Raw genomic sequence first — 11,454 nt, 5'->3', positions numbered from 1 at the left:
AAAGATTACATTACCCTGCTTTTGTTTGAAATTATTTTGTAATTTTAAAAATATTTTTATTGATTTCAGAGAGGAAGGGAAAGGGAGAGACAGAAATATCAGTGATGATTTCAGAGAAAGGAAGGGAGAGGGAGAAAGAGAAACATCAATGAGAGAAAATCATTGATCAGCTGCCTCCCACACGCCCCATACTGGGGATCAAGCCCACAATCCCGGCATGTGCCCTGACTGGGAATTGTTAACGTAAAAAAAAAACATTGAAACCTGTAAAGAATTTTTGTGAGTTTATTTGAGCCAAACTGTTGACATATGCCGGGAAGCAGAACCTCAATGAATTGAGATAATGCTCCTGAGAATGGAGGGTTACATCTGTATTTATACATTGCAATCAAAGGAAAGGGACGTAGGTGAGTTACATGAAATTCATTGGTGATAGATTAAGGAGGTGGGATAAAGCAAAGCGGGGAAACCTCTGGGATAGGGTAAAAGTGAAATGATGGACATGTGCTTCTTTTACAGAGATGGGTACAGGATACTTTAACGTAATTAACAGTTGACAATTAACTTGATAACAATAACAATGAGGGAATGTCCCGGTGCCATTTGTTGTGCCCTGAGGGGTCCAGGATAAAAAGGAAGTTACAAGTTACCCAGACATCTCACAGATAAGTTATCTTAGAAGCAAAAAGGCAAATGGGCTCAGGAAAGATCTAAGTTGATCTTTGTCAGGGAAAATATCGGCCTAGGACATGACTGCCCACTATAACCTGTTTGTAGTTAAATATTTAATTTTCAAACCATCTTTTGTGGTTATGTTAGGTCTCTGAGTTTGCAAGACTGCCACGCAGGCCTCCCCTGAGCTTGTCAGGTTAGCATGTGGCTCCTTTCGTCCACAGAATCAAACTGTGACCAGTTCATAGGTTGATGCTCAACCACGGAGCCACACCAGCCCGGCTATTTTGTAACTTTTTAAAGTGTTGGTTGAAAAACATTGGGATCTCAGGGTAGGTTTTCCAGACAAAATCCAGGACTGACAGTTACATTTGAATTTCAAATAAATAGTTAATGTTAGATAAATAACAAATACTTTCCTTGCATCACTATGTCCAAATATTGCATGGCGTAGTTCCATTAATAAATTACTCATTTTTTAAATAAAATTCAAATTCTAACTGCCTTCAAGGTGTTTTCACTAAATCTGGCAGTCCCAGCCAGAGGACTTATCCCACTTGTTCACAGGGATCCCTATGGCCTCCCTTAATGTTTTGTGTGTTTTTGGAGTGTGGTAAACACACATGATATAAACTGAGCATTTCAACTACAGTCACAGTTTAGTTATCAACACTTTCTGGACAAATGAAGGCCCCGCCCCCGTTTCCTAGCAAGGTAGCCACACCCCAGCTCGCAGGGCGTGGCCCAAAGCGGTCACGTGATGCGGCCGTCCAGCCTTACGTAGAGCAGGCTGGCCGGCCTGCCGGGGCTTGCGTGAGTACGTGCGTCTGCACGCGTGCGCAGACGGCTCCTCCCTGTGCACCGGGGCCCGGCCCGCCTTCCGGGTTCTTATAGCGCCGCGGGCGGCGGTTGGCGACGGGGACGGCGGCGACATGGCGGCGGCACTACTCGTGGTTCTGGGGCTCGTCCTGCTGGGCGTCGAGAGCGGCTCCGGGGCGGGTGAGGACTGGGAGGGGCGGGCAAGGGCCGCAGGCGAGCGCGGGCTCGGCCTCCGGGGTCCTCCGGCAGGGGCGGAAGGGGATACCGGAGAGCTCCGAGGGCGGGAGTACCGGGGTCCGGAGGCACCCGGTGTTTGGAGGCACCCACGGGACTCCCCGCCGAGGTCGTGTGTGGGGAAACCTTGACTTAGGGGACTGAGGTCCGACAAGGGAGATCCCTGGAGGTGAAGTCCTAGGTTTTCGACAGCCTGGGGGAGGGACGGGGTCCGGGAGTGGCCTGGCCCCTTGGGAGGGATTCTGGAGGCGGCCTCCCATACTCTCCCTGCAGGAAAGGGACCGTCCGGCTGGGCCTTGCAGCGTCTCCTTTGAACGGGAGCCCAGGAGCCTGGGGAGGTAGCTTGAGGATGGGCCCCCGCCCGGGGTGTGCTGGGGCGAGGGGTGCGGCGGGGGGCCCCCTGGACTCCCCGGACCGTTGGCTCTCTTCTGGAAAGCAGGCTGTTGTTCTTAAGTGGACGCTGGGAGCGAATGCATGTGAGTGTCCCTGAGGCAGGCGGCTCTGGGGTTGGCAGGGATTGTCATTCTTGACGGGATTTAGTTCTGAGTCTTGCTCCGGATATGCCCCTGCTCCTGGTATTAGCACAAACATATAAGTTTAAACCCTGGTAGAAAGCCAACAGGCTCTGCTGCCTGTTTTTCTGATTTCTCGGCACAGATAAAACGTCTCAGTCCACCTACCTCCCTTTACAGGGGTGGAGTAGGCTGGGAGGGAGGGGGGATATTCCAAGGTCACCATAAGGTCGTCCCGGCCACTAGTAAAGAGCAGGAAGTGGAGAGAGTTTTTGCCGAATATCATCCGGCATTCAATTTTAGAGCTCTTCTTGGGGATGGACAGATGTGTGGTTTGAATGCTCATGAGAAATGGACTGAGGTATAGTTTTCCAGGGGAAGGCCTGATAGAGACGTTTTTTCCCCGGATGAAGACTTCCCATTTGGTTCTGGGTTAAAGATTTATAGTGACCAGAATGTAGGGAACAAAGTGCAGACCAGAATGGTCTGGGGCTCTTGTGGGGAGGCAGGACCTGTTGGGCTCTGAGAGGCTTGTCAGCTGTCCTGGGCAGGAGCCCAGAGAGACTGCCTCTAGTAGAAGCTTCACTGGGTTGTTCCTGATCTATTTTATGGTCTCAGTTCGCCTCTTTTGTCTTCATTATAATCAAAACAGCCATTTATTGAATGCTTCTGGGTAAGGGCCTGTCTTCCTGCCAGCACTCTCTGGAAAGACTCGGGAACCTGTAGACAAGTGAATTAGGAGGATACACAGCTGCGTTTGGCAGCTTGAGCCCTTTGGAGATAGCCCTCGATGGCTGCGGACAGCCAGTGGGTGGGAGCCCCTGTGGTCTCGTCTGCTGGGAGCACAGTTCCTAAGTTTGTGCCTCTCTCCGTAGAGCTGAAGCACTTGGTGCTTCTGAGCCCCAGCCAGGAAGCCAAGAGGGTCTGTGCCATTTTGCATCTTTGGAGCTGTTCTTGCACATTTGCCTGAGTCTGGCTCCCCTGGGACTCCTCTCTGTTTTGTTCTTTCACTTTTGACAGCTCCCCTTTTCCCAGGGTATCTTGGAAAGATCTGAAAGTCTTTCAGAGGACGTCACCACATGTCCCTTTTCTGCCTAGAAGTGTCTTAGTGACAGTGTTTGCCTCTCCTGGCCAGGTCAGCACCCCTGAATGCTTTGGGGGCTCTGCCAGGAACAGGTTCCTTGACCTGAGCATCAGCATCAGCACCCTGTCCCCTGAGGCCCTGGGTCGCTTATCCTACCAGAAGATCCTGGCTCTCCCTGAGATTACCTAGAATCCTGGTGTGTTGGCCAGACAGGTTGGGAGGGCACGGGCTTTCCAGCTGGGTCCCTTGGGCTGATGACTTGGCCTCCCTGAGCCTCAGGTAAAGGGAGCAGGAGCTGCTTCCTGATGGGATGGAAGGGAGAGGTGAGGAGCCACGGCTGGTATCCCTGAAACATTCTTGGCTCCTATCTGAGCCCTGCAGTGCTGCCATGGGTGGGGAGAGGGCGGGTGCCTTGTCTCATCCTGCAAGTTCCTTAGCTGTTTACCACGAGGCCTGCCTGGCCGTACGCCCCGGCCTGGCTGCCGAGTGGGCACGGAGGAGGGGTAGCTGTTTTTAGATGAAGGTGACTTTACTTGAGAACGTGGGTTACAGTCACGGGGCCAGAATCACAGAATGGAGTTTTCACTTTTCTCTCCCTGGTCTCCTAGTGTTCTAAGGGTGGAGGCTCCTGCCTCTTCTCCCTGTGAATTCTAGGGGTGCTTCCCCCAAGTCACCTGGGCAATGGGTTTGGTCAGGGGTTGCCAGAGGATCTGCTTTTCAACCTTTCTCCAGCATTGCTCAATCCCCTCCACCCCCACCCCCTTTCCCACCCTGCGCAGGAGCCTTTTGAGACTATTTTTCCTAATGGCCCTGTCCCAGTGATATTTTAATATCCCAGATTTTAACATCACTTATAGCAGCAGGTCTCTGTTGTGTGGTGACCCTGGGTAAGGCAACAATCCTTGTAATGCCTAAGACACCCCCCCACCCCCCACCCCCGCGTCCCCCTGGGAGTGTTGTGGCCCTATTGAGGATGCACGAGAGAGAGAAGTGGTAGCATGGTGGCCAGCTCACAGGAGGCTCCTTGGTAGGAAGGCTGGCAGGTGGCCCAGGTGGGGCCTTGGTCCCCTGCTGTTCATGGCCCTCAGGCTGGAGCAGGGGTGTCTGCCTACGGGGCTTTAGGCTCACTTTTGAGCCACCTCATTCTCCCACGGGGAGGCAGGTGCACCTGGGACAAGATCTGACTGACCTCCTTTCTAGCAGCTTCTGGGTGAGGGAATGAGAGCACAGATGGGGGTCCCAGGCTCTAGAGTGGAGAGAGGCAGGCCTGTCGGAGTAGGGCTGCCTTGGCCTCAATTCGTATCCTGACTGCTCCCAGCTTTTCATATAGCTGCTTGTTTTGCAATCTTGGAAATTTTGATTCCTAAGTAGTGTGGATTACCAGGAGGCTTCCAGGTCAGGCAGTGGAGCTTCTAGCTTCACACCCGTGTCTGGTTGTAACTGTGCCTGTCCTGAGTCCTGTGAGTTGCTTTTGGGCCACCGCAGGTGGGGAGACTTGAAGGTCCACTTGTTCCTGGGGCTTTGGGGCCACCTTGTCCCAGAACAGACAGCCTGAGGCCCCAAAACCTCCTGGCCAGCAGTCTGTGCTCTCCTACACGCAGCAAGGGAGCAGTGTGCATGTATGCACACGCATATGTGTGCAGGTACACATCTATGTGTGTGCCTGCCCCTATCACCCACATATGCACACATGTAGTGGTGCATGTATGTACATGGCCTGGGAGCAGATGGGTGCCCCAGCCCCAGAGGCCTCCTTCTATTTCCTGTCTGGCTGTTGAACTTTTTAAAAAATATATATTATATATTTTTATTGATTTCAGAGAGGAAGGGAAAGGGAGAGAGAGAGAGAGAAACTTCAATGGTGACAGGGAATCATTGATTGGCTGCCTCCTGCACATCCCCTACTGGTGATCGAGCCCACAACCTGGGCATGTGCCCTTGACTGGTATCGAACCTGGGACCCTTCATTTCCCAGGTGGATTCTCTGTCCACTGAGCCAAACCAGCTAGGGTTGGCTGTTGAACTTTTTGCTTCATCCCCTGCTTGCCTGGATTTCTGAGTCATCGTGTCCTCTTTTAAAGAAAGCCAGCAAGTGGCCAGTGGTGGGTCAAGAGGACTGGCCTGCTCAGGAAGAGGCCCTGCCTGGCTGTGCATGTGTCCTGTTCACAGCCAGGCCACCATCCTCCCAGACTAGAAACACAGCTGGGCAGCTGCGTCTGCATGTGTCAAGTTCGCAGTGGGACAGGATGGGGGTGCCAATAGCCCACTGAGGACATAAGTGCCAGGCCCCTAGCTCTTGCCCTGGGACCCAGTGCAGGTGTGGGGGCAGTACTGCACCCTCAGGGCATGCTGATCTCAGCTGCCCATGGATCATGTCAGATCCAGCTGTGATGTCTTTTTAATAAAGTTTTCCTGCTGCCCTTTGAGTTTTGAGGTTTAATTTTCATTTGTTAATCATCTGGGAATATTTTTCCCATTGATTTTAGAGAGAATGGAAGGGGGGGAGGGAAGGGAAGAGAGAGAGAGAAACATCAATGTAAGAAAGACACATCGATTGGTTGCCTCCCACACATGCCCCTATTGGGGTTGGTAATTGAACCTGTGACCCTTTGGTGCCCAGGCTGATGCTCTAACCACTGACCACACTGACCATGGCTTGAGGTTTAATTTTCTTAATGACTAACCCGGTCTCTCTATGGATGAGTGAGGCTGAGCAAGCTTTGCTTACGTAGTGAGAATCTGGTGTCCAGTGGATGCAGAATACCTTTCCTGTCATTTTCCTCTGGATTGGCAGTATTAGGCCTGAGCCAGAGGTTTGCTGCCCAAGGAATCAATTTATACTGTTGCTGAGTTCCAGGCAGCTAAGATAAGCATTCAGACAGGGATCACTACCTTAGCAATTCTGCCCAATTTCATGTGTTTTGTTCTGTGATTTCACAGTTTTGCTCTAAAAAGTCACTATGTGTCCCCAGTGAGGAAGCAGGTGTCCAGGTGGAGCAGACCTGCTGAATGGCTGCTAGACTGCTGGGTTTCTTGTAGCTGCTTTTCTGGAATGGTTTACTCTGAGAAGTTGTTCAAATATAGTCTCATATTCTGCTTTTTTGCCTAGCTTTATACCACTGGCTTCTCCCCACAAACTAAAAAGAAAAGAAGCTCATTGCAAACAGTTATGGCTGGATTTGTTTATGCTCAATCCTGTGGGCATAGCTTTTAGAAGAGATGCCTCGCCCTGAGCATCATCCCAAGCATCAAAAGGTTGCTGGTTTGATTACCGGGTCAATGTGCAGGTTGAAGGCTTGATGCCCAGTAGGGGGCGTGCAGGAGACAGCTGATAGATGTTCTGCTCTCACATAGATGTTTCTCCTCTCCCTCTCCCTTTCTCTCTAAAAATAAACCATTACAAAAAAAAGCCATAGCTAGTTTGGATCATTGGCCCGTGGACTGAAGGGTCTTGGGTTCGATTCTGGTCAAGGGCACATACCCCAGTTGTAGGCTCAATCACTGGCCCCAGTCGGGGTGCATGCAGAGGGCAACCAAGGACATCCCCAGGGTTCCAGCCTGTGGGTGACCATCCTGGAAAAACAGACACTTCTGAGTAAAGCTGTGCTTCGGAGTGGTTCCAAAGAAGACAAATGGAGGCCAGTGTGAACAGCCCTGTGGTGCCTGGGACCCTGTGATGGTGGGCAGGGGTGTCCCCACAGCACCTATCCCAACCTAGGGACGGCTCTGGTGTGGACATGGGTGTGCTCGCTGCCCCACCAATGGTGGCATGGCTGGGCAGTGGCAGGCCTGCCCTCAGAGGTCTCCATTTCCCTCACCTTCAACTTCTGGTCCATGGAACACCTGCCTGGCTTTTTTAAATTTTTTATTTTTTTTTTTTATTGATTTTTTACAGAGAGGAAGGGAGAGAGATAGAGAGTTAGAAACATCGATGAGAGAGAAACATCGATCAGCTGCCTCCTGCACACCTCCCACTGCACACCTCCCAATGGCAACCAAGGTACATGCCCTTGACCGGAATCGAACCTGGGACCTTTCAGTCCGCAGGCCGATGCTCTATCCACTGAGCCAAACCGGTTTCGGCACCTGCCTGGCTTTTTATCTGAACACTGGGAGGGCTGGGTTTCACCTCCCATCCCTGGTCCCTGAGGAGGAGTTCTCCCAGCTTACTACCTCCAGTCTCTTGTGCTTCTCACTTTCTGATTCCTAGTGATTTTCACATTTCGATTCTTCAAGAGACCATCTGAAACTAACGGGAAGATTTGCCTAATTGGAAATCCAGTTGAAGGGCCTTTACTCGATCTGAGTCTACCCTCAGTGTCCTGGGCAGGACAACATATTGTCTCCTGTACAGTGGTTTTGTGGCTGTTGTGAGTGGGCTGTGGGAACTCTTGAGCTTCAAGGAAATTAGGATCTATGCTGGGCTGGACCCACGAGTTGGGACCCTGGGTGGGTATTGGTCTCTGTTCCCACACCTGTGATCCATGTCTCCTTGACAAAACCTGCATTGAGCCCTGCATCCTGCCCAGTAGCCCATCACACCCAAAGCCCATTAATTCTGTAGGAGGTATCCTTCCTGAACATGCCAGTGTGATTTGAGACTTGTTAACAAGGCTGTGTGTGGAGGAGCCACTGTAAATTAGCTGCGGGACAAGTAGGCAGGTGGCTGTGGGGTCACAGGCTTTGTCCTTCTCTGGTCCCTTGGCTAATCTCCTCTCGCTTGGCCACACAGGGAGCAATATCTCGACTTCCGTAGTTGATGTTGGCTCCAAAACACGCCTCACCTGCACCTTGGATTCCAGTGACACTGCCATCCTGGGACACCGCTGGATGAAAGGCGACAGGGTGCTGCAGGAGGACTCGAAGCCCGATCTGACAACGCAGTATGAGTGCGTGAGGCCCATGGAAGCACCCAAGCCCCATGTCCCGCTGGTCCTAGCAGAAGAGGGGTGGGCCTCATTTCAGGGAGCTGGTTTCACTCTGGGCCCCCTGTTACCCTGTTTGCTCTGATGTAGTCTCGCTGATAACAGCCATGTGGTCAGCAGGAATGAAAGCTGTGATCCGTGGGCTCACTTTGGACAGACGTTAGATACAAGCTCTGGTCATATCCCTCAGTTGTGAAAAACTCAGGAACCAGGGAGGGACCAGTAGCTGCCAGACATCACGGCCTCCATGACCCTTTCTTTTTCTTCCAGGCGCTGAAGGGGAGGGGGGCACTACAGGAGTCCCCCTCAGCCTGGAATCCCTGTGTTCCCAGTTTATTAAGGTCTTGGGCACTCAAAGCTGCCCAAGCCGAAGCCTTGTCTTAACTGAGCCCAAGCCAGCTCTGGAAACACAGCTCTGTTGTTTATGGGCTTCTAGGGTCATTGGTTTGGGTGCCAGGTCAGGAGTGGGGCCAGACCCATCTGCCATCCCCAAAATCACCTCCGTGCTTGATGGGATATGGACAGTATGTGCCCTCCTGCAGGATCTCCTGATCATGACCTCCGAGGCTTGTTCTGGCCCCACAGGGTCACCGGTAGAGGGTCAACTCACGGCTGCGTCTGCTTGCAGGGTAGACACACACGAGAGCGCAGGACAGTACTTATGCACCTTCCTCTCGGAACCTACAGGCAGATCCGCCAGCGTGAATGTGAAGGGTGAGTGAACATGAAGGGTGAGCAGCTTTATGGCCCCCAGAGCACGTAGGAAGGGGCAGGCTCATCCATCCCTGGGGTGAGAGGAGCCCGCACACTGCAGGAGGGTCGGCTCCTCCAGTCTGTGGGACTCAGGCTCCACTGTGCTCTGCTCCCCACCAGGCCCCCCCAAGATTAAGGCTGTGAAGAAGTCAGAGCATGCTACCGAAGGAGAGACAGTTGTGCTGGCCTGCAAGTCTGAGTCTTTCCCACCAGTTACCGACTGGTTGTGGTACAGGATAAACGATGATGGGGTTCAGGTGAGGGCTGCACCAGCCTGGGGTGGGGCAAAGGCCTGGGCCTCTGCCCTACAAGGTCTGCCTGTCCCCAGGTTTTCACCAACGCGTCCCAGAGCAAGTTGGTGGTGTCCTCGGAGACTAAGACGGAGTTGCACATCCAGAACCTAGACCTGGAGGCAGACCCTGGCAAGTATGCCTGCAATGGCACCAATACAGAGGGCACTGACCAGGCCATCATCACACTGCGTGTACGCAACCGCCTCGCTGCCCTCTGGCCCTTCCTGGGTATCGTGGCTGAGGTGCTCGTGCTTGTCACCATCATCTTCATCTACGAGAAGCGGCGGAAGCCAGACGAGGTCCTGGATGGTGAGCTTGCCCCATGCCCTCTGCTCCCACCTGTAGGGACCTGGACACCATCCTGAAATGCAGTGTAATGGAGAGCGTTTGGGGTTGAGGGACAGCCCCCTCTTACAGGTCAGGGTCCGGTCCCCAGGCTTCTCAGGAGCTGCTCCACCTTTTTATTTATTTTTTATTTATTTTAGAGAGAGAAACATCAATTTGTTGTTCCACTTATTTATGCATTGATTGGTTGATTCTTGTATGTGCCTTGACTGGGGATTGAACCTGCAACCTTGGCATATCAGTGCTCTAACCAACTGAGCTACCCGGCCAGGGCCTCCTGCCACACCTTCTGAGGCTGGGATCTGCTGCCTCCACAGCCTCACTTGGCTGCTAGCAGGTGTCCTCTAGGGAGCATCTGCCCTCAGTTGCTCAGTCTCCCTTCACATCAGCTGCTTGGGTCCAAGGGCCAGGGCCAAGCAAGCCCGTGACTACCTGATGAAGCTCAGGAAACCTAAGCCGCCCAGGCTAGGTGAGGACACCTGCATGCCTACTTGCAGGTGGACAAGGAGAGCAGGCAGGGCTCCCGGAGGCCCTTGGGCTGACCCCATAGCTCATTTTGAGGGTACATGTCCCAGGGATGGACTGCCTCCCCACATGACCAGTCCCTGCAGCACAGGAACCACCTCACACCTGTTCTCTTTCACATGGCTTGGCTGCGCGTCTGCACAGATGAGGACACGGGCTCTGCTCCACTGTGAGTCCTGGCCTGGCTGAGCGGGGGGGGATGGGGAGGTGGTGTGGGCAGGATTGGAGGAGCTGCTGACCTGGATGCCCCTCCATCTGTGACTGGGGGTGGGGGGCAGTTGTCTTGTCCTCCTGGGCATTGAAAAGCCCCCTCCTATCCCCAGGAAGAGCAGCGGGCACATGAATGACAAAGACAAGAACGTCCGCCAGAGGAATGCCAACTGAGTGAGCAAGTGAGTGAGGTGAGGAGCGTGACAGGGTGGGAGTGAGGGCTCCTGCCCTGCCAGAGCTGGCGTCTGAGTGCCCCTTCCTTCCTGCAGGCAGTGAGGAGGAGTCTGCAAGGCCTGAGCTGCTGTCCAGAGGAGCCTAGTGTTCCAGGTGTTCCTGGTGTCAGCACCATTCCAAGTCCTCTCCCCTTAAAGGAAACCTACCCTGCAAAGTAGACCACACTGTTGACTCAAATCACATGTTTTCTCTTATTTTTTAAAGAAACTAAGCTAGGGTTTTCTCTATGTAGAATTCCATTCCTTAGGGGTTTTGTTTTTTTATTTTTAAGAGCACTCCAGGGGAGCTGCGAGGTTCTGTGGGAAGCCCCTGCTGTCCCCTGCCTATCCCCTCCTTGTTCCTTCCTTGCACCCCCAACCCATACCCTTGGTGTCCCCTGGGCATTTAATTTAACCTCTAGTCCGTCATGCTGGGGGGCTGTGGAGGGCAGACTGGCTTTTCCCTGAGACAACAACTTCCACAGCTCACCTCCTGAGGCCGCTTTCTGCTGCTTCACTGCCCTTTTCAGGAGGTCATAGGTCACAATGCCTGGTGTCCTGCCTGCCTGAAGCAAGTCCCGTCACATCACTGCAGGTCTATGTGACCTGGTACAGCCTGACTTCATGGCCACCCCTCAGAGTATCCCCCTCACTGCTCCTGCCATCCCCACGCGGGGGGAGGAGGGTCTGGATGACCATCATGGAGTGGGAGTTGCTGTAACAGTCCCATTCGCATCTGTGCCCATGGTGACTGAAGAAAGCCCCTCCCCAGTTGGGCCTGAGGTTTCTTCCTTCATAGCACCCTGACTTACATGGGAGCCCCCAACCCCACCTGCCTGCTCACCAATAAAGGCTGACCCACCTCTCCCA

The 11,454-nt window shown here is 53.1% G+C and overlaps 1 protein-coding gene across 2 annotated transcripts; it reads left to right on the top strand.

Annotated features, from left to right (window-relative positions):
* The first annotated feature begins 1,512 nt into the window (after window positions 1-1,512).
* BSG (basigin (Ok blood group)) lies at window positions 1,513-11,454 on the top strand. Of its 2 annotated transcripts, none has more exons than XM_079771620.1 (8): window positions 1,513-1,671; window positions 8,054-8,210; window positions 8,875-8,960; window positions 9,120-9,256; window positions 9,328-9,601; window positions 10,307-10,331; window positions 10,486-10,554; window positions 10,642-11,454. In XM_079771620.1, exons 1-7 carry the CDS (start codon window positions 1,605-1,607, stop codon window positions 10,544-10,546), a joined length of 807 nt encoding a protein of 268 aa, XP_079627746.1. In that variant the 5' UTR covers window positions 1,513-1,604; the 3' UTR covers window positions 10,547-10,554; window positions 10,642-11,454. The 2 variants fall into 2 exon arrangements, with proteins under 2 accessions (XP_079627746.1, XP_079627745.1); XM_079771619.1 differs by having other exon boundaries at window positions 10,486-10,563.

This window comes from Cnephaeus nilssonii (assembly GCF_951640355.1).
Source record: "Cnephaeus nilssonii genome assembly, chromosome: 5".
Taxonomy (NCBI): Eukaryota; Metazoa; Chordata; class Mammalia; order Chiroptera; family Vespertilionidae; genus Cnephaeus; species Cnephaeus nilssonii.
Note: the sequence above shows the minus strand (reverse complement) of the source record. Positions and strands in the feature narration are given on the sequence as shown.